Here is a 25,798-nt window from a genome sequence, read left to right on the forward strand (position 1 = left end):
TTGCAGTGCCTGATTGACAGCGTATAGCTGGCATGTTTGAGCTGACCAGTTATTAGGTAACCTGCCCGTTTCTTATTTCACCACTCACACCTTCAACGATGGCACACCCATTGTGTCTTTTCCCCTGAATTATCCCTGAAGTCCCATCTATGAGGAGGTGCAGCCCATTGTCATCTCTCCTCAGGAAAGCAGCAGGGTTTAATTTCCTGCTTTCTTTCACCAGAAGAGCGGTGACTGCTGCAGTTTGCACACACTCAAGACACTGGCTCTAAGAGCTTAGATAAGTGTGCCACTGGCTGTCGCTTCCCCCCAGCCCACTTGCTGGTGGAGCAGTGTGGGAGGCAGAACAGGCCACCCTGTGCAAGCATTGCTCAACAGTACCAAAAACATCTCTGTATTATCAACACTGCTTTTAGCACGAATCAAAAAACATAGTCCCATACTAGGTACCACAAAGAACATTAACTCCACCCTGGCCAAAACCAACACAAACTTCCAGGTAATAGAATAGCTCTCAAATTTTCTCCTTATCACCCCCCCAGGCAGTAACTGTGCTTCCACACCCAGAGCCTGTAAAACGTTTGTCTCTAATAAATAAGCTGGGGAATCTTCCACTCATATATTCCTTCCCCATACACTTTTAATTCTTATTATCACAGATAGGGCTGGAGCGCCGCTCCCCGCGGCCGCCGTCCTGTCCGCGCCAGAGACCGCCCCGCCGCCATCTCTAGTGAGGGCACAGCGGCCGCGCTCTCCCCGCCCCGCCACAGACACCTCATCAGCCACCGCCCGATCGGCGCCGGTACCCGAGGAGGAGGACTCGAAGGACGTTAACTCCCCCTCCTCGGCGGGGTGCGCCGCCCGCTTCCCAAGAGCGGCTCCCAGAGCGACCAGCTCCCCTCCTCCCCGGCGGCACAGGGCACGGCCTCAGTGCGGCGGCTTCACTGCCCGCGCCGAAGATGGCGGCGCGACGGGAGCGGGAAAGCGTGAGGCGCTGCAGGTGTCAGGCCCGGCCCGGGAGCCCCCAGCCGCTCCTGCTCCCACGCACCCCCCCCGTTTGCTTTACATTTGTGTATCGTATATAAATGCGGGGACAAGGAGCAGCGGCACGGAGCAGGCTGCTGGGTACGAGGTGTTCCCTCAGCACACACACCCACACCCCCCCGTCCCGGGCCGGGCCGGGCCGCTCCGCACGAAAGGGAAGGTGAGGGAAAAACAAAAACTAAAGGCACAGAGGCGTCCCGGCTGAAGCCGAGCTGTGCTCATGTACCCTTTGAATGACAATTCCAAAGGCACATCCCCACTCACGAAAGCTGGCGGCTCTGCAGGGTCCCCAGCAGACACAACCACCGGCCGGCGGGGCGGGGGGGGCTCTGCCCGGGCAGCTCCCGCAGGGTCCGCAGTCTGAGGACAACGCTCCGCCCGCAGCCCCGCACCGAAACCGCCGGAAGGTCCCACAGCCTCCTTGTCAAGCCCAAGGGAATCCGAGCTCGGCCCGTATACGGTCAGTGCTCCAGAAGCTTCTCCGCTCCCAGGCGTTTCACTAAACGAGGGCTCCGTCTGTCAGCCGAGGGCTGTGGGCGTGACCAGAGCGCCCATCAACCGGAAGTGCCGGGCGCTTTCCTGCGGCTGCAAAGTGCTGCGACATGGGGCTGTGGGCCCCCCGGGGCGGGGCGCGGAGCTGCTGCGTCCCCCCAGTTCTGGGTCCCCCGACCCAGAGCAAAGCGCTCCCCTCCTCCGGCTGCCGACAGTCAGCCCGGCTTCTTGCACAGCCCCCTGGTTACCCCCTCACCCCGTCCCCCCAGTTAGTCCCAGGGGGTGTTTCCCTGTACGTTGCTGCATCCGCCCGCACCTCGCTGCATCCCCTGTACGTTGCTGCATCCCCCCGCACCTCGCTGCATCCCCTGTACGTTGCTGCATCCGCCCGCACCTCGCTGCATCCCCTGTACGTTGCTGCATCCCCCCGCACCTCGCTGCATCCCCTGTACGTTGCTGCATCCCACCACACCTCGCTGCATCCCCTGTACGTTGCTGCATCCCACCGCACCTCGCTGCATCCCCTGTACGTTGCTGCATCCCACCGCACCTCGCTGCATCCCCCTATGCCTCACTCCATCCCCCACACCTCGTTGCATCCCTCTGCGCCTCACTGCATCCCCCTACTCCTCGCTGCAGCCCCTTGTGCCTCCAACGCTCCCTCGAAGCTCCCTCACCCTCTATCTGCCTGACTTCCCTGACACCCACAGCCCAAGATTTCTGCCTCCGCTCCACTGTCTCTGTTCCTCGGAAGCTTTTGGCAGAGCTCAGGCATGCACACAGCTGAGGAGAGTGGAAATTGCAATGCGTCCCTGCCCTGTATTCCCTGTGGAGAGATGCAAATATTCATGTCCCACACAGAGCTGCTGGCTAAAGTGTAAAACACACCAATCTCCTTCCAAAACAGTCACTGCTTTTCCTTCAAATCACCTCTGCCTAGATAATGGTTGTTTGCTGCTGCCTGACAGAAGACAATGTTAGGTGCTCACAGCAGGGGGGTTCACCCCAGCTGAGGCCAAATCCACAGCCGCCTCTGCTCTCAGCGTCGCGGGGCAGCAAGGCCGAGCATCGCGCTCCCCTCGCAGGCTTTGCACTGGGACCACAGTCACAAGCCACAGCAAGAGCAGAGCAAAGCTCCTCTCAACCCAGCTATGAGTAAGCAATCAAGCGGTATTAAAGAAGCGATGGACAACGTCCTCGGACACACGGTGTGAACTGTGGGGTTGTCCTGTGCAGGGACAGGAGCTGGACTCGATGATCCTTGCGGGTCCCTTCCAGCTCAGGACGTTTTGTGATTCTAAGTGAATTTGTTTGCTGGGGACAGGGGAAGCCCTGAGGGTGCTCAACTCTCAGTTCACCCAGAGCCTCCCAACCAGCTCTAGCCCAGCAGTATGCAATGGGAAGAGGGACCCACGCTTTGAGATTCTCTCAAACCCACTCCCCAGCACTGGAGCTGAACAAAAAGGTCTCCGACAACCAAGCCCAAGCAGGCTCCTACCAGTGGCCGTAGTCCAGGTGCTGCCGGATCAGCGTATGGGGCTGCACTGTCCCGTAAGCGTCCACCTCGGGCATGTTGAGATCATCAATGAAGTACACGAGCTTCTTGGTACCTGGAGGGCCATAATTCCTACCAGCCTTTTTCTCCAGAGGTTTCTCAAGCATACCTGTAGGGAGGCAGAGGTGCAAAGCTCATCTACTGGGAGAGCAACTGCTGCAAAATAAAAATGATTTCTCAGCCCAGCTCAATGCTGTGCTGTGTGTAGCTACAGCGGCCCCTCAAGGAGCTGAGATGTCCCCCAGCTGCAGCTGTATGAGGAGCAGCTGAGGGGCCTGGGGGTTCAGCTGGAGAACAGGAGCTGAGGGGAGACCTTCTGATCTCTGAACTGCCTGAAAGGAGCTTGGAGCCAGGGGAGGTCAGGCTCTGCTCCCCAGGAACAAGCGCCAGGAGCAGAGGAAATGGTCTCAAGTTGCACCAGGGGAGGCTGAGGCTGGATCTGGGGAACAATTTCTTCCCCAAAGGGCTGTGGGGCATTGGAACAGGCTGCCCAGGGCAGTGCTGGAGTCACCAGCCCTGGAGGGTTGGACAGACGTGGAGATGAGGTTCTCAGGGACTAGAGTGCTAGAGCTGGGTTACGGTTGGACTCGATGATCCTGAAGGTCTCTTCCAACCAAACTGATTCTATGATTCTACAGTGCAGCTGGGAGCCCTGCAGGGACCCTTGGTCAGCACTTTGGTTTGACTTAAATCAGAAAGCTCTCAACTCTTCCTTCCAAACAAAAATACAACAAACTTCGTCTGCTACAAAACATGTCTACCTCAGAGCAAACAAGAGCTTTTCATGCAAGATAAAGCCTTTTGAATCTCTTCTGCATAATTTTTTAAACGAAATCTTGCTTGCAGAGGTGGCTGTGCCAGAGCAGTGAGCGTCCCCTGCTGCCTGCCCCGGCGATGCGGCAACTGCAGCGTGGCCAGGGCAGCAGGCACTGGGCGCTGCGATGGAGAAAGGGAGATGGATGCTGTGGGCACAGAAGCCCACGAGCAAAGCTGCTGGTTTTGTTAATATATGCATCTTTTACCCTGTTAGACAAAAATAGGCGATCTCAGGGCCAAATTCCTGGACATCTTCAGAACAACCAACATGACACTTTTATTTAAATGCATCAAATAATCATAAGTTCCCTGATCTTCTCACCAGCGTTACCCAACCCTCCAGATAATGTGACAAGACTTAATTCCAACACGAGCTGTCAAATTACCACCTAGTTTCAAGTAGGGTCACGCACACGCAAAGGAAAGCACGGAGAGAACAGTTTCGCATTTCAAAGCCTTGGAAGACTTTAATTTGTTTTAGCAGAAGGCTGGGGTCATATGTTGCTCTAGCTCATAAAACGTGGGGAATATTTATAATCCTGGGCTGATATTTAATAAAAATCACCCCACGTCGCTGCACATCATGTTCTATAGGTTATTGATTCCTCTGATTGCAGCCCAGGCAACCTTTACTGTCTCAGTAAGTGGAAAAGCAAACGGAAGCAACGCTCCTCTGCCCAGACCCCGGGTGGGTTTTCTGCCCTGTGCTTACTCGAAGAATTTGTTTCATTAGCAGTTTTGGGTTGGCAACAGACCTATAAGGTGCTATAAAGCAGCACACGGTAAGTAGCAATTCTTTGTAATTAGGGAAGACTGGCAAATGTAAACGGGACTGGGAGTTTTTTTAAGCCATTTATTATCACGTGCAAAAGTTGTTAAGGAAGATTTATATTCCGTTGGTTTGTTTCAGATCACAGACCTTTCAAAACGCTGGGTTTTTCCTGCTTGGGTGCACTGCAGACAGCTTGCCTTGCTCACCACTCAAAACGCAGCTGATTTCTTGTCACAGACAGTTGCTGCACAAAGGAATGGATTGTGCTACGAAAAATGATGAATCTTTCCTCAGCGGAGCCTCTCTCCCCGTTCAATAAAACCACAATATTTGAAATTTCTGGTAGCAAGTTAAATTAAGTGTTTCAAATAAGCATTTAATTTAAATTTAATTAGTCCCTAATTAACATATAAAATCAGCCCTTTTTGAGGTTAAACAAGTATGCAAGAGATTCATCACACTGAAATGCAATTACTGGGGATCAAGTGACATGTTCGTGGAAGTGGTATTTTAATTCAAAGCCGTATCTCACAATAATAATAAGGGGCGGTGTGTCTGTGTGAGATCCTGACACATACTCAAACCAGCACCTCAAAGAAACAGCCTGGACACCTCGTACCTTCTGGTTGGTGAGCAAGGGAGAGGGAAAAAAAGAACGCAAACAAAAAAAACCACAAGATTTATTGCAATTTCTCTGAATGACAGAAGTCAGGGCTACATCTGATGGAGGGGCAGAGGCCCAAGAGGGCACGAAGCAGAGCGAGGCCCAGGGCAAATGCCACAGAATGTGGTATTTAGTCACAATAAACTACAGAAAATCCCCAAACTGGCCCCAGGTTCAGGCAGAGAGAGTGTTGGGCTCCTTTTAACCCCTGTGCACATGGCGCTTCTGGAAGCCACAGGATGCAGGGATGGGTTGAACAACAACTCTGCTTCCCCTAAGGGCTGCATCTTATACATCTCTGCAGCAACAGGCACCTTGTCTAAGGAACTACTGGAACTCAGGTTAGGATCTTTTTTAAGTAAGAAAAAATCCAAAATTACTTTGTGCCCATGTTTTACAAATTTAAAGATGTGCCTGCTGGGGAAAAGAATAAAGCAGCCAAGTGACAAACTACACAAAAAGGGACAAATTAACTCTAAAAAATGAGCAGCAGGGATCCAGGCCAAGCAGTATAAATCATGCTTCTCAATGCAAATCTCACCACCACATCTTCATCCACACACAAGACAACTTGCTCCTCTGTGCAGGGGAAGAAAATCACTGACTCAGCCCACAGCTCATGACCAGGGACACGGTGCCAGGTCTGCCTGTACAAATAACACCTGCACACACTCGCCCATCCAGCTGGAGACAAACGGCTGCACATTCACAGAATCACAGGATCCCAGGCTGGTTGGGCTGAAGGGACCTCTGCAGATCCCCAGTCCAAGCCCTGCTCACGCAGGGTCACAGAGCAGATCACACAGGTGGGTCCAGGCGGGTTTCAATGTCTCAGAGAAGGAGACTCCACACCCGCCCTGGGCAGCCTGGGCCAGGCTCTGGCACCTCCCAGCAAACAAGTTTCTGCTCATGTTCAGATGGAGCCTCCTGTGTTTCAGTCTGTGCCCGCTGCCCCTCACCCTGGCGTTGGGCACCACTGAACAGAGTCTGGTCCATCCTCTGACAGCCACCCTGAGATATTGATCCCATTGATCAGATCCCTCTCAGCTTCTCTTCTCCAGCTCAACAGCCCCAGAGCTCTCAGTCTCTCCCCATAAGAAAGAATCTCTAGGTCCTTCAGCATCTTTGTCCCCCACCCAGGCAGCTGGACAGAGAGACAGACAGACAGACAGACAGACAGACAGCCAGACAGCTCAGCCCATTTAGCAGCTCAAGGGCATTTTGCAGAGACCCCAACACAGGGAAAAAAGCAAAGGGGCACCTGGGAGGGAGGAGGGAGACTGCAGCCATCACACACTAGCAAGACCCAAAACCCTTCAGACCTGCCCCAGAAAGCTGCCGTGACTCCACGACACAGCCCCAGGTGACACAGCGTGGGCTGAGCCTGTGCTGTCACCTCTGCGAGTGGATCAGTCCCACAGGGCAACTTTAAACTCTGACACCTTCCTTAAAACATCTGCAGTGTCGGGAGCCCAGCAGAGCACAGACAGGGGCTGTGATGCTCATGGCCGTGAGCGTGTTCGCCCCAGGGCCACCTGGCCAGGAAAAACCCACATGGTGAAGGTTAAAACCTTGGTCTCACTGGTGCTGGTCCTGTAGAGGGAGTAAAGGGATTTCAGGACACTTGGGTCAGACCAAACTCCATAAAGGAAGTTATTTTGGTTTACAGTGACCCACAGCTGTTGTTCAACTCAAAACAAGCAAGGTTGTTTCATTCCTGATTAATAAATACATGTAGAAAATTATCCTCTCTCTTTAGGTCAACTGAAAGTGAAAATACCATTCCAAAATGAGTCACTTTTCAACAATTCCCTCTTTCTCTTCATCTGTGAAAAGACTACACAGCAGAACTGACCTTATCCTGGTCTCAAACTTCATCTTTCACTGATGTGCCAAAATCCTCATCAAAGATATTCTCATGGGCTTCCCCAGGTCAGAGTCTCCCAGGGTCAGCAGCCGTGTCCCCTGGGGCGGTGGGATGTGGCACCCGCTCCGTGGGAGCACACGGGGCTGCATCAGGATGCGGGGGACAGCCCAGGAACCAGCAGCACCTGCACATCCCCATTAGCACTGTCCTCACTGACAACTGGGATGCAATTCCCATCATTGCACTCTGAGGACAGCTTAGATCCCAGCCAAGCAACCCATTCTATTCAGCACGGGCTTAAATTCAAGCGTATTAAAGACACACCTCAAGTCAAGTACGAGCTGTGTGCTGTAGAGAACAGCAGCAGATTGAAGTGTGTGCTTTGCACAGCCCTGAACCAGAGTCGTGGTGTTCAGAATTCAATCCCTCATGTTGGGAAATGCCATTTTCCATAAAACCAGGAGTCTGCGGACCAGTGAGTTTCACAGTGGGATTTAAGAGTCAGTGGGTGCCAGTGCAGTGCCCACAGTGCACACCCAGCTCCAAACCCCGACGGACACCCCAGGAATTTGGTGACCTGCCAGGCAGAAGTCCCACATCTCAGCCATTGTCTTACCTTGCAGCATGGCAGAGGTGGCGTAGTAGTTAAACGGGACCTTCTTCACCACATAGGCGTCTGTATCCAGTGAGCAGAGCTTGTCCCCCACCAGCACAGACTTCCCCGTGCCGGCGTTGCCCACCAGCATCACGGGGCGCCGGCGCTCCAGGAGCCTGTCCATGAAGTACCGCACACGGACCGTCTCGGTGGTGGGCACCAGGCAAGCCTGAGAGGGGCAAAACGAGCAGGTAAGTGTACCCATCTGTGGCACCACCCCACTGCCATGTTCTGAGGAGACATCAAACTGGGAGAGCCAGGAATGAGTGCGGTGACCTGAGTTTCTAGATGGCGCTAGGAAGGGAACAATACACTGCTACCAACCATTCAAGTCAAACTATCTGTACAGACGAAACAATGACAGCGGGATGCTGAGAGCAACATCTGGATCTCCCCGCAAACACACATTTTGCTAAAATGGTAACAATTTTTACAAGTCATCTGCTCACTGTGGCACCTCTAAAAGGAAAGAAAGGCATAGCTGGCAAACGCAATTCACTACCTGCAGCAACTCTCATTTTTCGTCCAAATCATATAAACAACCCTATTTTCAGCCACGCAGAATGACGAGATGGTGTCTCAGGGACTTTGTCACTACGTTGTCCCACATCCTGCTTCTCTCTGCAGGCCAAACGCACCTCCATCCCGCACCCTGGGCACACCAGCCCTGGCTCATAGGTGTCTCTGAGCCTGCGCCTCATGTACATCACTCAGCTCTGGAAGATGGATGGAGGATGAGTCTTCACAGTCAAAGTACAGTAAAGAAAGATGGGTAATTGAGTTGTACTTCATAAAGAATGTGTCAAGGGTTTTGATTGTGGGGTGACAATACAACCATGGCAGATGTGTTGTTAGCCCCCTCTCCCCCACCTTCAGCCCCTCTCTCTCCCCCATTCCCACTCAGGACAGGTGATTGGGAGGGAAAGAAGGATAGATAGAAGAGAATTGGAAAAATTAAAAATGTTTTACTAATGCTACTAATAAGAATAGAGAAAATAATACAAAATATACAAAACCAATCTTGAAAGCCCCAGCAACTGCAGAGCTGGCACCTGAAGTCCTGGACTGGACTGTGCAGCCAACCGGAGCTGGATTCAGTCTGTCATGAGGCCTCAGTTCGCAGGGACGACCAGCAAGGTCCTCTCCTAATCTCGGCCATAAGCAAAATGGACGAGATCCTCGTGATCTCCCACTTTTATATGAAGTATTCACGTGAATGGGATGTTATACTCTGTTTGTCAGTTTCTTGGTCACCTGTTTCTCATTGCCCCTCTCGCGAGATGCGAATCTGTCCTTATCAATAACCTCACATTCCATTGCTACGTTTACCAAAACATGGATCTGGTTCTCCAGGAAAACGCAGCTGATATGAAGGTTTTACCTGACAGGCAAATTCACTAAAAGAGAAACTTGTTTTTAACAAAACCAGGACGGAATGCCATTCTTATTATGAAGTGCTTGACCTCGAATGAGACTTCAATTGAAATGCCTGCATACAGTCACTAAAATGCATGTGCTCTTCCCAGACAAAACACGTGCAAGGTTCACATACCTGTAAGGGCATTTCTGGATCAAATTCAAACTGAGGAATAAGTTTAGACCAAGGTTCAAACTTCTTCGTTTCTGGATCAATGTAGAAGTCAAAGACTGTGCCCTGAGAGGGAAACTTGATAGTCTTGAATTCTGCCACCCACCACCTGCTGAACTCCACTCTGTAGTCCACAAGCTATAAGACAAAAAGTGGAGAAAATACACTAATCTGGATCAATTAATTAGTAATGGAGAATGTTATCTATCCCAGTCCACCAGAGCGGGATTAGTCCTTAAAATATATTCCACAGCATAAAGTTCTTATCATTTTTCCTGCTATTAAGCCTAATTTTTCATTTTCTTCATTTCTGCTCATCAGTCCTATTTATTCACCTAAATAATTCATCCTCTGTGTTGATCACTCTTGGTATGTCTGAGACTAGATAGATGGATCAATTTGAAAAAGAGAAATACGTGCCTATGACTAAACAGACCACTTGATTGATTCTTGGTGCCTACTTCTTCCAACAGACAAGGACACAACATCCGTCTACATCTGTGCTCATGGTCAGTCACAGCATGCATACCAAAGCCTTTCCTCATCAATCACACCACTCTATTCAGAGTGAGTTGTTGTCTTCTGGCTTCTTTTCAAGCCACAACGTTTCAGACAAGCAGGACTGCAGACACCAGCGTACCAAAGCAGCAGCGAGGGGCTGCCCCTCTGACCCCGCCGTGATTCTGCGCTGCCACATTCCCCTCAAAGCACCCGTTTCCTTGCTTTTCCCCATTGTATCTTTCTACACATGGAGATTTTGGAGCATCTGAATTTTTTCAACTGGGGTGACAGTTTTGCTTTAGATGCTGGGTCAGGACTCACAAAATGTGCTTAGTCCCCTCCTCTGCCCTAGGTCTCCTGTATGACATTGGGCCAGCCATTCTGCCCAAACACCTTCCCATGTGGACAATGGGAACTGGAGAGAGGTGGAGGGGAGGAGGAGAGGAAAATTGCTGTGAGAAAGATGTTTGTGAAATACCGGACGCATCATTTAGCCCGTTTTAACAGCACAGTTTGTTCCTGGGGTGTCTGCGGGTCTCTCCTCCCCATAGCCATACAATGTGGGGTCACCAACACATTGTCCATAGGCTGCTCGGCCTCCATAAGGAAACCTGGGTTTGTTGCTGAACTGAACCAAGTGTCCTCCATAAAGCCTCCTGAGCCACAGTCCCTCAAAAGACCAGTGGATTTGAAAAACACATTAATAGTATCCACGATTTTGCAGACTCGTGCTATTCAGAGAGGCAGAATCCCTGTAATTCTCCATTCTCCTGTTGTTATAACTCCTCAGCAGCGGCAGCAGAGTAGCCCGCAGTGGAGCGGGACGTGCGTGGCTGCTAAAAGCTTTCCCACAAGGGTGCCCTTACCCCGCACAGCCAAACCGCCTGCAAGCGCGCTGTGCCGCGCTGCCCGCCCTCCCTGACCCCGCGGTTCAATGGAGCCACTCCAGCCCCAGCTCTATTGCCAGAACGGTGTGGAATTCAAACCACTTCCTTAATAAAAACCCCATATGGATTACCGCTAATTTCAGAGCCAGGAAATGGCAAATCTATCATCTGTTTTTATACAGGGGCCCCGCTACCCACCAACAAGCACCGAGTAGTGGGAAGCCTCCCAGACTGTTTCTCCTGACATTTCGGCCGCGAAAGGTCAGCGCGAAGGGCACCTTCGGTGGAAAGCAATAAACAGATTTTATATTGGATCATTTTTCATCAGGCTCCCCATTGCTCGGACTGCTGTATCCTCGCACTCTCAGCTCTGACATTTACAGAGCACCGCGGGCAGTAACGCACAGCCAGGCTCCCGGCGGAGCCTCCCGGAGGGTCGCTGTGCCTGCAGCTGCTCCTGCAGCCCACCCAGAGCCACTACCGCAGGCAGGAGCCCGGCCTGATGCACCCGAGACTGACTGTGCGGCATGGGGAACACAGCGGCCAGCTGCCACAGCACCGCACACCAGCATACTTGCGCTTGTACTGCTGAAGCAAAGACAAGTAGTGCTTCCCAGGCTTTATTGTGTTTTGTTTTGTTTCTTTAAGTCATCCTAGACTGGCAACACTAAGGCTGAGTATTTCCCAGCTGGCACATGGGAAATGGAGGCTCCACAAGGACCAAGGAAGCTGGTCTCGCACAGGTCATTCAATGGTCACAAGGTGTGATGGCACCAAGTGAGCACCCAGCTGAGCTTGAGCTGTGTTGTTCAGCACTTCCTGAAGCATCTGATCCTTGGCATGGAGCAAATCTGAAGAGACCAGCAGACACTCTAGGTCTGGCGTTAAGGTACATGAAAACACACAAAGAGACCCCTGGGAGCACTTGAGCAGCCATCAAGAACGGCAGTGCCTCCACCCGAGCTGGGGAGGGGTGTCTGGTGTTACATTCGTGGAGAGACCTCCCGCATAGTCCAGACAACACAGAGTTTGACACAAGCCCAGCGGAGATCAGACGTGGATCTCCAAGCCCTTGACAGCAGTGCAGTGTGGGCAGACCCAGACATCAGGACTACACACTTTAGATCTGAGGATAAGGCGTCCTCTGACTAGGGGATGCAACCACCCAAGAGTAGGTGTGCCCCTGTGGCCACGAAAGTCAATGGCACCTGGGGTGCCTTAGGAAAAGTATGACCAGCAGGTCAAGGGAGGTTGTTCCTCCGGCTCTGCTCTGCCCTGGTGACAAAACACCGGCTGGTTTGTGTTATGTAGCACGTCTACCTGTGCAGTCAGAAGGCTGAAAGACTGCTCCACTGATACATCCATCTGATAAATCAGTCTTAATTTGATCACATTATGCACATCCACAGGCTTCTATAAGTTAACCTTATGTTTCTCCCCAGTGAAATGCATCTGCATAAGCAAACATCCCTCCACCTTTACCACTGACCCCTCAGCTGTTCTCCGGTGGTGTTACACCCTGGATAACGAGGCCTTTCGTAAAAGGAATTGTGTTTCTAGTTTATTATCACCTATATGAGAGCCCCAGGAAAACAGCATTACTGGCATAGCACTATGTTTCAGAAAGTATGAAGAAATCAAAACAACACAAAACCACACAAACAAACTGTGTGAAAGATGCTGAAGAGGCATCTTCCGTCTTACCTGATCTCGAAACATTGATCCACCAAAGGCCCAGACGGCAGCAAAGACAAAGTAAAGTTCATAAAGCTCCTTGGGACAGTCAGGAGGTGTGTTCTCCTCTGCCAGGAGACATTCAAGGAGGTAGCACAACATCTGAACCATACTCTGTTCAGGAATGGGAATAATCTTCTTAAATCTAAGGGATGGAAATTAGAAAGCAATACGTCCATCACAACCCAGGAAGACTAGAAATGCTCTTTCAGAATACTGGCATTCTGCTTGTCAGCGGTACGTGTCCTATTCCCAGGTACAATAAAGAGAACACCCATTCTCACACTCAGACCCGCTGGCACCGGCACATATACAAGTAATAACAATAATCAGAAGTTTCAAGCATTTTAAAACTTTGATCTTCTTGAAAGAAGCAGAATGGAAGACTTGCTAAAGGCAATGATTTCCTGCGAGCACGATGAGTTCAAAAGCGGTCAAATAGAGGAGTAATAAAATAAACCCTTTCATCTTGCCATTTTACATTCATTTAAGCTACACTTACAGAATTCCAAACTAATATTGTAGCTGCACTGAAGTCCTCCATAAAGTAATTATAGCTATTTGAAAGGTTGGTTCTACGATTTCTGAATTAAGCAAGCTACCAAAACACTCAGCTCAGGGTTGCCTGCAGCTAATCCCGTGGATTTCACGCTCTGAGACAATGTTCAGCAAACAGAATGGGAAACGTCCGATTGACTTTGCTACCAACAGTCAAAACCAACTTGGTCCCACAGAGAGAAGTTCCCTAGCACAATGTTTAAGTCCTGATTCCAGACCCTTCTGACACATCCCCCTTTTGGCTGACATCTCCCATGCTCACTGATTTTTCTTTTGTTTTTAAAGGAAAGTGCAACTATAGGAAGCAAGCAGAGGATGGGAGATGCTCCCTTAAGTTTTCTGGGACTCTACTTTGGCCAGTCCTCACCACAGTATGAGAAAGAGAATGGTTTCACATGATGATAAGCAAGAACCACATGACTTCCCTGTGGACACTGCTTTAAAGCCAAATCAAGCCAAGAAGCACTAGGACCCTTCCAAATACCCAAGTTCTTAATGAAAAATAACTTGTGGAGTGGGCTCAGGTCTAGCCTGACACATCAGGAGGCTGAAAAGCTTTCTCTTTGGGATCTGCCGGAATTATTTTCCAAGAGATAGAGAGTTGATACAGGAAATACAATAAAAATCAAATCAAAATCAGATGAAAACCAGATCTGACCAACACGATACAGGCAGGAGCGTCACTTTGCCCACCTCGCCCTGCTGGTTCTCTGAGCTTAAGCCAATGATGCTCAGGGCTTCCAGGGGCAAGGAGGATCATGTGCAGCACAACCCAGCGCAGCACAGCTGGGCTGGACAGTGGCAGGTGTCCCCATGCCCTCACCACGGGTGACACAATCACTCATCAGATGGTACCTTGTTCTGAGGGTGTCCAGGCAAATGGGCAGGTACTTATCAAACAAAACGGTCAGGTTGGCTCTTTCGGACTGGATCTCTCGCCTGTCGATCCAGCTGCTCACTGGAGGATTCCAGCCCAGATCCGACGGGTTGATGTACAGGATCCCTTTAGGCCCAGGGTAAGAGAGAACATATAGTAAAGACATAGCAGAAACTGTTCCTTTCTTCCAGCAGAGTTTACCAGGTACTTTCACACAACTAAAACCCTATCAAATATGACGGGACGTCCCATTACCTGCCCCCTTTTCCTGCCCCACTGCAGAGTAGAAACATGAACAGTGAAGAAACTTCACCCTTGAAACCACGGCGCTTTTCATGACCTTGCCCTAAATTCAGAACATTGTCTTGTCTGAGCAGTTTCATTGCTCTGGGCCCCATTTCCCCATGTGTAAAACTAGGGGACACCTCCATTCCCTTCTCCCATACTTCATGCACTTCTTCAGAAGATCAAGAACTCTTTGAGACAGATACTGTCCTTCTCCTCATAAAGTCCATCCAAAGGGCTTTGCACAACAGGAGCACTCAGCAACGCTGAAGCCATGATCACCCACCAACAGTCAGAGTGCTCTGGGTAAATCTCCAGGATGATGACAGCTCCACATGTGCATTTGGGGTCAGGATCCTCAGTTTGTCTGTCAGAAACCTGCCCTGTCCACCCACGGCCGCTGTGATCTCAGGTTGGGTACTTGCAACAGGAGTCAAGTTGGCCAACAGAAGACTGGTTAATGGCACTAGATCCTCCTGGGTTCACGGCAAATCCCAGTGCGGAGCTCAGGCCAGGACTCACCCGCTCGGGACACGGTTGCTGGGGTGGCTGTGCGCAGGTGGCTGATCTCAAACACCAACCGCATCGTTGGGTTCAGAGGGATTCTCTCATTGCTCGCCAGGGTCAGCACCTGCATTGGGCAGACAGACAGACAGACAGAATGACATCTTCCCCAGGAACAGGAATGAAAAGCATTCAGCACTTTGCACTAAAAAGCTTGGTTGCTGCCAGCACAGTTCCTTGAGGGAATGCAGCTGATTTCCAGCAGGTAGTAGAACTGTCTTCCATGACTCAAAGGAACAGCACTCCCTTCGAGCGGCGGAAAAAGGTGTGGAATTATGACCCCACCCTATTTTTGAAGGGCCTGGAGTTACAATCAGGACATCTGTGATTATCCATGAGCCCAGTTCCAGGAAGGGAAATTACAATGAAACCATGATTTGAGCTATTTCCCCTCATGCACCATTTTCTATATGTGATATTGTTTGGTGTATCTGAAGAAACACAACCGCATTATTCTAGGAGGTGTTATTTCAGCATCTGCATTTTTAGGCTGAACCATGCCATGCAGTCAAAGAATATCTCCTTCTTTAACTTATATTCATTACCTTATTATCATCCGTCACAGTATTAAGAGACTCAATCCACATTGGATCAATATCTCCATCTAGTACCATCCACTTGGGACCGTCATGCGTGATGTTGGCCAGCTCTCGCATGATTGATGAAAACAGGCCTGGGAGGGTGACAGGAAGATGGTGATGAACACTGAACTTGACACCTGCTCTAACGGTTTTCTCCAGCAACACAGTAAAAATTACTCTAATTAATGCTTTCCTCTCAAACATGCAAAACTCTATGTGCCTATACGTAAATATTACTATATCACAATACGGTTCTAGTTTGCTTTAAAGTGAAAAAAGGGTTATCAGTTATCACTACTGAAAATGATTGCAGACCTACGCACGAGCTTCATTCCCACCGAGAATCATAAGGGATAAGAAAAATGTAGAGTAGCTACTCAAAGGCAAAAGGCGGCATGAGTTATACAATGCAGAGAAAACCACCTGAATATGCCTAGGAAATCCTTATAAATATTTTTTTGTGGCTCAAAGTATATCAGGGCAATCAAGATGCATTAAACGCTGGGTCATGGCTTTAGTGAGACTGAGGGGAGAACAAGCATAGAATGACATTGAATGACAGAACAAAATGTTGGTAAAATCAAGGAGAGAGAGGATACAGAGTCTCAAGGGGAGTAAATAATGAATGTTAAGAAGACCACGAAGGCTGGGAATAGAGCAGCAGCACTGCAGAGCAAATGAAAACTCCACAAAACTATTGCTCTCCTCTACATGTGAAAATACCTCGGGAGATGCTGGTCTTCATGAAAAAACATCAGGCAAACATTAAAAAAAAGCCTCTCTTCCAGTGAATTGTGACAAGAACTCTTTTTTTTTTTCTTTTTTTCTCCAGGACAAGCTATTTCTTTGTGATCCAGATCAGGAACAGCTAGTGGCACCATCTGACTGAAGACAAAGCTTGTGCTCAGCAAATGCAGAACGGCTCACCTGGAACAGGTGTGTGATCCCGAGACTGGGTCAACAAAAATAACGCTTCAGCGCCTCTGCCTCCAGCCAGTTCCTTACGTGTTGGACACACGCCTTGGGAACCACTCCGACATTATTAGCATCAGAAACAGTTGCTGTCTCAGGGCACCAGGGCTTCCCTCGGATACACCGCGGCAGCGGGGAGAGGAAAGCGCCTCTGTCCTGACCTTGTGCATCCACAGCACACGGCTCTCTTGGGGTTTAAAAGAAGAGTTTTGTTCTGCAAAGAACACTTTCGGGATTCCCATATGGGACCTTTTACCACCTAACATGTAGGACCTTTTCAACTTCTGATAATGTGACAGGATAAAACTGGGGAGCGGAAAAGCAGGGGCTGATCTGTAAGGGAACAGGTCACCTCTTGCTAGGCTGTGGTGAAGATTGCCTTGCTGGTCTTTGACAACATGAAACAACATTTTCAGGAATGGTTACTGCAGAAAATATCTGCCTTGAAAGCTCAGGGAGGAGTGCCACTATTTCATTTAAACCATCGCAGGCCAGAAACCACTGGACAGTCACCTGTAAAATGTCCCTCCTGCTGTTCGGTGTCACCGCTGCCCTCGATCTGCAGCCACTGCTGCAGCCAGTCTGCACAGTTCAGGCTGTACCCTGCACGTCCCTCTGCCACTTTGATTTAGGCTCCCTAATTACAATTAGAAAGAAATTAACCTGGCATTGGAGCAAAGCAGGGGGTCGGGAAGGGTCCATGGCGGGGCCAGGGGAGGTGGGTGGCAGCTCATCTGCTGCTGTGGATGATTCATGGTAATGTCTTCCCTCACCTCCCCCACACCTCCCAAACCCGCTGCACACGTAAATCGAAGCTGCCTTTATGTATCAGTCACAACCCAACATTTCCACTCCAGATTTTCTGTAATCTTCCAGCAAGTTTGAAATGTTCCTCAGGAGTAAGCAGGATCAACAGCTTGGCAAACGCTGGTGTGCTACAGAGATCGGGCAGCCATACTGAGTGGAAAAACTGACGTTAAGGCTGCTGTGCGTGCTATCAGCAATGAAAACCTGGGGATGGGACATTTTTTGGGGTCCCAGTGCACACCACAGTGCAGGAGGGACATCTCTTCCATCACTGGTCCAGCCAACTCCCAAAAACTGCCTGCCCCACTTAGGAACTGGTAAGTGTTGGTATTAATGGGCATTAAAATTATTCTTAGGGCAATAGGATCAAGTAGGCTTATGCTATATTTCCCATGTGAAGATCAAAGAGCTAAAACATCCTGTGTATCCTTTCAACAACAAACTGTCATGTGGCTGTAGGCAGCAGACAAGCACCTGGGCTCTCAGACCTGCACATGAAGAACCAGTCACCCTGCTGCTGCTCGGGAAATTCATTAAAAATACCCGTCTTTATCTACATATTTCAGACATGAAATGACATTTACCGTCTTTCCATTCTCTTGTTGCTGGGTTAATGATGCCAAAGAGCTCATCATTGGTGACTGCCTTGGGGTTGAGGTCTGCCCAGACAGGACGTCGCTTCATTATCTGGTAAGTCCTGTTCAGGGATCTCATCACCTGAGACTTGCCCGTGCCCGCGTTACCCACCACGAAGACAGAGTGCCGGACCGTCAGCAACTCCTCCAGCTGCACCACCTGAGAAAAACACTCCCAAATTTTAGACAAAGATGCCAAACTGAAGTTCAGGTCTATAAAATAGGTCCCACTGGGCCACCTCTTTAGAAAGACGTGACCCTGAGACACAAGCAGATTTGACAATTGAGTTTGGTCCAGCCACTCTAATCACAATGGGTGAAATCCTCAGCCTGCAGATAAACTTTCAGCGCTGTTTATACTTGACAACCACCACCCGATGAGGCCCTGCTCTCCAGGGGCTACACTTTCATGAGCCTACAAAAGTTGGCCCCTTTGGAAGCCCAGAGACTGATCCAGTGCTGACTTCAGGAGCAGGTGCAGCTGCCTCAGACCCAGCACAGCTGACTGCCCTCCAGCGAGATCTGCCTGCAAGGACAATGCTGTGCAGAGCTCTCTTTGTAGAAGCAAAGCTGTTTGAGAAAACCCAAATGATTTGATGGCGATGTGGGTGTAGCAGAAGATCTCTTGGTCTTACTTTGAGCACAAAGTTGTCCTCAGCCTGCAGCCGGAGGTCCAGCACAGCCTGCCTCACAAACGACTCAAAATTCAGGTCACGCTTCCGAGGCACATCCACTGCAGGGAATAGATCCCCAATCAGCCCCATAAACACCGGCACATCATCCGTCACAATCTTGGGGATGTTGAAGTCACGAAGAGAGCGCATCAGAACCTGGTCTTCGGGTCGCTCTGGGTCATCTCGCTTGAGGGAGCCAGCAACAACTAGCACTGACTTAATGGCACGCAAGCCCCAGTCGTAGTGATCCTACACCAGAGGAAGAAAAAAAAAGAGGCATGAGTTTATGCTTAGACAGTACCATGTAGGGTGAAGAACCACCATTCCCAAACTGCCAGACTAGTAAGCAATGAAAATACATCTAAATCTGTTATTTGCATTGTGGCCAGAGACCTTCTCCAGCCTGAGTGACCTGGTTTCCATCTCAGTAGGTGAGATTCCCGTCAGGGACAGTATTAAAGAGTCAAATAATTCAGCTGTTCAGACCATCACATGGGCTCACAGTTGGCAGTAAGACAGCAGCAGGATTTGCACTCCAGAGACCAAAGCAATTTGTTTCACCTAAATCATAAAGCACCTATAGCAAGGCCAGCCAGCCCCCTGCATCTGCAGGAGCCACCAAGGTGAAAGGCTTGTGAGTCCATTATGAGGCCCCAAAGACCCAAGTTTCTCCACCCTGCCCATCACAAGATGACAAGCCTGTTTGGTCTCAGAGGAGGTCCAGGAATAAGGGGTCAGTAAAGACATTGCTGAAAAAGTACCACAAAACGGCATGAGAAGAACTCTCAAGCCAACAAACAACTGTTCATATTTCTGTCCTGTTAACACCCTCCAGAGCACAGCTCGACAGCTGACTGCTCTGTGTGGGAGGCCATGGCTTCCACCAGGCCCCTCAAGGCACAGCACCAAGTTTCTGCGACAGAGCATATCCCACCCAGCCTCATGCTGGCACAGCCAAGATCAGGTTTGTATCATCAGGAATCCTGATTCAGGTCTCCTCTGGACCCAGCTTCGATCTACACAAATAATGACAAGGAAAAATCTGATTTGCTTTGCACTGACAGTAACTCTAACAAGACCTGGAACCAGCCTAAGGCTGAACTCAGAGAGGGACACCATAAACCCTTTGCAGGCAGGAGAATCAATAGGAAGAGACTGGAAAGCAAAAGGTCACTGAATACTACCCCAAACATGGTGTCATTTAAACTCACTGAAAGGTCTCCCATTAATGCAGCTGGTCAAATGCTTTTGTCCCTGCAGATGCTCCAGTAAAGCAGTCTGAAAATTTTATTGCTCCGATGATCACCAACCCTCTCCTCCCCCAGCAGCCAGTGCAAATGCAGCCATTAAATAAAAGCTGTGAAACGTTAGCCATGGAGCTGAGCAGCACAGTGCCATGTTTCTGCTGATTTTGGAGATTCATCATACCACTCAGCCACAGAATCAGGCTCACCTGCTTGGACAGGAGCTCTTTGCAGAGTTGGTAGAGAGTAATGAACTTCCTGGCTAACACCCGGGCCTCGATGAATCCCTCAGCCACCAACATAATTTCACAGATCAGCTCAAAGTCTGGCACAACCATCGCACACGGCCTAAAATGACAGGTGAGGAGGCATCGCAGAACAAGTATTTCTTGACTACAGGTCTTACAGGCAGCGCATTTGCAGCTTCATCTTCTAGGCCTTCTTTTATGAGCCAGGTCACCCTCTGCCTTCCCCACGACAAGGGACAGAGCTCCTTTGCCCTGCCTGTGCGTGCCCAGACCCAGGCCTGTTGTGCAAGGCTTAAACTACCTGCGAATGCCCTGTGCAAGTGAATTCCCCAAGGACATGAGGTCGAGCCTGGATGTTCCAAAAGACAGTTTCTGCCAGGTCACAAACCCTGACCTGGACTCACCTGAAGAGAGCTTTTAAATTCTCAGGTAGCTCTGTTCGCCCTGCGTAACCAGGGTTCATGGTGATGAAAATGCCTACTGATGGTACTAAGTTGATGTCTTCTCCAAGAAAATGGAAGGATTTCTTCTTCTCCCGTATTGCATCCTGCACGCTCTTCACCTAGAAATCAAGACAGTACTATAGTATCAGCGTTCACTTATGAAAAACACATCAGACAACGGTGCTTCCTTCGTTACTCTTGGCCTCGTGACAAATGGGGCTAATCACTGTTTTATTTTTTACCGGCAGCATAAAGCTTTATACACTGTTTGGAGTACATCAGCATGGCAATATCAATTTCCCATCTCAGTCAAACTCTGGCAAAGCAGAAAAAAGAGCTGAAGAGAGTGGAAAGTCAAAATGCAAAGGAGTTGCAAGACTTCACACCTTTGCTCCATGAGACAATGATGAACGTGGGTCAGGAAGAGCAACTCAGGAGCGGGAAATGTCCCCAGCACTGCCTGCATTCACCTTGGCTTTTGACATCACCTGTGGGACACTGCTCAGCACATCTCACAGCAAAAACACCACCAGAGGCTCCACCATCTCTGAACCAGCCAGCCCAGCAGAGGTCTGATGTGTGAGAGAGACACAGGGCAGTACAGGTATCCACAACACAGCCAACACCCAAACGCACTCCCCAAAGTCTATCACAATATGGGCCCATTATTCCCTTTACCCATCTCACCTCTCCCCACACAGCGTTGCTCTTCAGGACATCCCAAAACCCTCCTGTGCCTGCTCCGTTCCCTGACCAGGCCCAGAGAAGGGGCAGCACCTCCCAATAAGCTTGGCCTCAGCTCAGTTGTAAACTGACCACTTGGTATCACTTTTAAAGATTTTGGGACATCAGACGTTTGATTTAAAACCAAAACCAGAAGGCAGAAGCTGTAAAACCTCTCCTAACACCTTCACTCACTAATATTATATTGTTTTTTATATTTGCCTGATTGCAGCTTTGTTCTGCTCATTCCTCTCCTTCCGAAGAGTTCACCTCTCTGCAAACAGCACCTCAGCGAGGGGCAAATCTCTCTCTATTCACCGCTCTAACCTCACTACTGTTTGCCATCTCAAAGTAAAGCAATTAATCGAATTTTTCCCTGTAAGGAACCATATCGACATCAGCTGCATGAGTAAGACAGCCAATTAAACATCGCCATGGTAACACTCCTAATAGCAGCCAGGAGACACCATGATGGAATGACGGCCGTGCCGCTTTCTTCAGCTGCCACGCTCCAGCCAGGAGCCAGGGAACCATCAGCAGTTGAGTCATTCCTGGGCTTCTTTTGTTCAGCTTCCCTTTTTATTTCAAGATCCTCAAAGACTTTTTTTCAATGACAACTTTAAACTAGGACCTGACGGAAGAGAAATTGAGAGGGAATGATACATAAACTCTTGTACCTGCCTGGGGCTTCTCTGGGATGCCACATAAGGTACCAATTATGAGTGAAACAGATGAGAAGAATAAGGAGTTCATGGAGGGGTTAAGAACAATGTCTTTGACCGAAACATTTACAGAAGTGTAGAAACTTCTGAGCTTTATATCTTTCTATAACACTGAGCCCAAAAGGGAGTCCAGGAACAATTCAGCACCTCAATCAGATATTAGGATCCTAAAACACGCACTCAGCTGACAGTTGGATCCTGAAGAACTTGGGCACTTTGGCACCTCAGTTTTCTGCACTGAAGCCCCCCAAGGCTTCCCCTGTATAAAATAATGCCAGGTTTCCTCATGGGCTGGTAAGAGGAGGGGAAGGAGGACGCGAAGTGACAGATTATATATATAAGCACGAGAGCACAGGACTTTCTGGCACGATGGGGAGGCCAGTCTCCCTTCCAGCCCTTCTCCAGGGATGCTGCTGCGCTTCACACGAGACTCACCAACACAATGCACTGAGCAGCTAAACTACAGAGGAGATGAGAAACCATTCGCCAGGGGAAACACCCATGCCCAGCTGGGCACCGCTCCAATAGCTCTGTCCCAGGTTTAATCCCACGGTGTCAGGGTACCCTGGGCAAGCGCGTCAGCAAGGGCCGCAGATCTGCCCCAGATTCCAGCTCCCGAGTGTCACCAGCTGACACTGGCTTTTGGGAGCACCACGGGGCTGCGCACATTCCTCCAAGGAATGGTGCCAGTTGGCCAGGAATACCTTCCAAAGCCACTTGGCAGAGCTGTCGTTACAGACACCAGAACTAAATCCACAGCCATATAGTTTTGGAGACAGGTTAAGAAAATTAATCCTGAATGTATTCCCATTTCCTGAGTATGACACACAACCTGTGCCTGACCAGGGGTGATAAGGAACCCCCAGAAGTCCAGCGGATCTGCCCCAAACACCCCTCTTCCCCTCTGTGAAAATTATTCCCTACATTGCAGACTGAGCAGCCGCAAGTCAAGGCAGCTTCTCTGTCTTGAAACGATGTGCTGCAATTATCTCACAGCAGATTAATGACACGAGTGCTTTCCTGAGGAGGAACAGGTACAGAGCCATGGTGCGTAGTGGTCTGGGAAAAGATGCTACAAAGAATTGTCTTGGCACAAATGCTGTAACTGGGGCAAGAAAAGTGACAAATATCTTTGCAGCACGTAACTGCGACATCTTGGCAGTGCTGTGATATTCATGTGATTAATCTTGAGATCTAATCCCACACCTGCCTATACACAGAACTGAAACCGGCAATATGCAATTGCCATTTTTACCCTTGCTCCAAAGACTGCAGAATGGCTCTGCTCTGTTTGTATTTATTTATGAGTGTTTCTCCACTCACCTGTACAGCAACCACAGAAAGGACCTCAACTGAGATCCTGTTAAATTCATCAAAACAGCCCCAGGCTCCCGTCTGGGAAAGGCCTTTGTAAATATTCCCACAAGACTGGAAAAACAAAACAAAAACAAAGATTACAGGAGTGAAATCATAAATGGAATCAACTCCAGCAAAAAATTGATTTTATTTCCCAGCCTGTTTATTTATAGCAATTTACAGTCTATTGTGGGTATTTAGAAAAGTGCATGGAAACAGCAGGCACAACTCAATTATAATATTTATAGCTCTGCGCAGCTTGCCACTTTATCTGCTAATTGCACTTTCTCGATATATCTGTGCACCAGTTTCATTTAAAGGTCACTTGTGCTGAATTACTGATGGTCCCGTTTCCTGGGAGAGCCCATAAGCTAAATGAAATATGATCCGAGGCTACCAAAATCACTGTACCGTGCCAGACTGGCAGAGAGCAAGACTCAGCCTAATGATTCAGTGCTCTGTAGCGGCTGAAGGTTCACTATGTTTTGGGTTTATTCTGGGAGAGGATCCTGAGAAAACCAGGACAGGTCCCTCCCCGTGCCAGGGGCTGCCAGGTCGCGAGCACGCCGAGAAGAAACGACCAGGGTCCAACTATCAGCACAGCCTTGGTCTCAACTGAACAGACCAACATGTTTGAAGAATTACACATGAAATCTAACTCCAGAAAGGAAGGGAAATGCATAATGAGGCAGAGAAGATAGTTCGGGTCTCTGCCTCCTGAAGAACCTTGTGCAAATCTTAGAGAAGGAACGGGAGGAGAAGGAAAAGGCATTCAGCTTAAAGGAGTGTAGCAGGGATTTGGAGAGAGGTGATCACAGAATCCCAGCCTGGTGGGGCTGAAGGGACCTCTGCAGATCCCCCAGTCCAAGCCCTGCTCACGCAGGGTCACAGAGCAGATCACACAGGTGGGTCCAGGCGGGTTTCAATGTCTCAGAGAAGGAGACTCCACACCCGCTCTGGGCAGCCTGGGCCAGGCTCTGGCACCTCCCAGCAAACAAGTTTCTGCTCATGTTCAGATGGAGCCTCCTGTGTTTCAGTCTGTGCCCGTTGCCCCTCACCCTGGCGTTGGGCACCACTGAACAGAGTCTGGTCCATCCTCTGACACCCACCCTGAGATATTGATCCCATTGATCAGATCCCTCTCAGCTTCTCTTCTCCAGCTCAACAGCTCCAGCTCTCTCAGTCTCTCCTCACAAGAAAGAAGCTCCAGACCCCTCAGCATCTTTGTAGCCCACTGCTGGACTCTGTGCAGTTATTCCTTCTTAAACTGGGGAGCCCAGAACTGGACACAACTCCAGATGTGGCATCACCAGGGCAGAGCAGAGCGGAAGGAACAACCTCCCTTGACCTGCTGGTCATACCTCTCCTAATGCACCCCAGGTACCATTGGATTACTCTCATCCTTCAGGTTTGCTCGGGCCCTGAGCATCCCCAGCCCCATGTGACCGCACTGCAGCCGAGGTGGGAGCCATACCTTGTAGTCCATCTGCTCGGAGCAGTTAAACACGTACACCATGATGCCCAGGGCTCGCCCCAAATCTTTCGTAGTCTCCGTCTTGCCAGTGCCCGCAGGGCCTGCAGGTGCTCCGCTCATGGTCAGGTGCAGTGACTGGGTCAGGGTGATGTAACATCTTTCACAGTGAATGATGAATGAAAAAAGGAAATATGTCCAACAGGTCAACTGTGGGCTGCAGGGCAATAGCACTAGAGCATTGCACTCAGCAGAGCCTCTCCTCTGAAAAGCTGTACGTGAGCAGGGGTCATGTCTGAGCTGAAAGCCTTCTTGGCATTAATTACCACCTCTGCTCAGCTCTGTTTTCTCCAAGAGATACTCATCTTCCACCAAGGTCTGCCCAAACCTCTTCATGTCCAGCTTGTGTTCTCTCTGGATCCTCATACAACTCATGGATATTGGGCACATCTCAGGCAGTATGAGAAAAGGACAGCTTTTCTGGAAGACCTGTCACTGACAGAAACCTGCTCAGGTGGCCTATGAGTGAACCCAACTCAAAGCTGCAGCAAGTCCCAAAGTTTCTCCATCATGTTGATGATGGACACTGGGGTGGTGTCCACATGTGAGTATCTATACTACCTGTATAAGCCACAGAGGTGTAGTCAATATAGCCAACAAAACCTGATGATACCTGGGGGCTTGACGCAGCTGACTAACACAGGTGACTAGAGCCACCTGAGATGCTCTTGGTTGCTGAAATGTCACATAGGGTGGAGAGATATGACAAGGGGTCCATAGGAGACTTTTACACTTCTGGATTGGCAGCTGGAAGCCAGGTGGGACAACACAGAGTATCTCAAGTAACCCTAGGTGTCCCCACTGAGGCAACCAGGTAGATGTCTGCTTCAAGATGGGATGAAAGCTCTCTAGACTCACCAGCTTTATGGACTGTGGACATCTTGTGCACAGGAAGACACCCACAAGTGTTTTAATGTGTGAGCTGAATCCCACCCAGGGATCTGATGTACAAATTCCCCAGAGGGTACCACCAAAAACCAGATAAGAGTTAGAGCTCGACCAC

The 25,798-nt window shown here is 49.7% G+C and overlaps 1 protein-coding gene across 11 annotated transcripts in view; it reads right to left on the reverse strand.

Annotated features, from left to right (window-relative positions):
- Positions 1-25,798, reverse strand: part of LOC139825453 (dynein axonemal heavy chain 9-like) — a 43,698-nt gene that overhangs the window by 16,248 nt on the left and 1,652 nt on the right. For all 11 annotated transcript variants that reach the window (XM_071799813.1, XM_071799812.1, XM_071799811.1 and 8 more), the window contains exons 3-15: positions 24,739-24,895; positions 23,232-23,336; positions 20,425-20,582; positions 19,982-20,120; positions 18,490-18,777; positions 17,804-18,014; positions 15,405-15,532; positions 14,818-14,926; positions 13,989-14,136; positions 12,546-12,720; positions 9,418-9,591; positions 7,827-8,034; positions 3,035-3,200 (exon numbers count right to left, since the gene is read on the reverse strand). In XM_071799813.1, the coding sequence (XP_071655914.1) occupies positions 3,035-3,200; positions 7,827-8,034; positions 9,418-9,591; positions 12,546-12,720; positions 13,989-14,136; positions 14,818-14,926; positions 15,405-15,532; positions 17,804-18,014; positions 18,490-18,777; positions 19,982-20,120; positions 20,425-20,582; positions 23,232-23,336; positions 24,739-24,895 (2,166 nt within the window). The remainder of the gene's footprint in view (positions 1-3,034; positions 3,201-7,826; positions 8,035-9,417; positions 9,592-12,545; positions 12,721-13,988; positions 14,137-14,817; positions 14,927-15,404; positions 15,533-17,803; positions 18,015-18,489; positions 18,778-19,981; positions 20,121-20,424; positions 20,583-23,231; positions 23,337-24,738; positions 24,896-25,798) is intronic.

The sequence above is a fragment of the Patagioenas fasciata genome, chromosome 28 (genome assembly GCF_037038585.1).
Source record: "Patagioenas fasciata isolate bPatFas1 chromosome 28, bPatFas1.hap1, whole genome shotgun sequence".
NCBI classification, from domain to species: Eukaryota; Metazoa; Chordata; class Aves; order Columbiformes; family Columbidae; genus Patagioenas; species Patagioenas fasciata.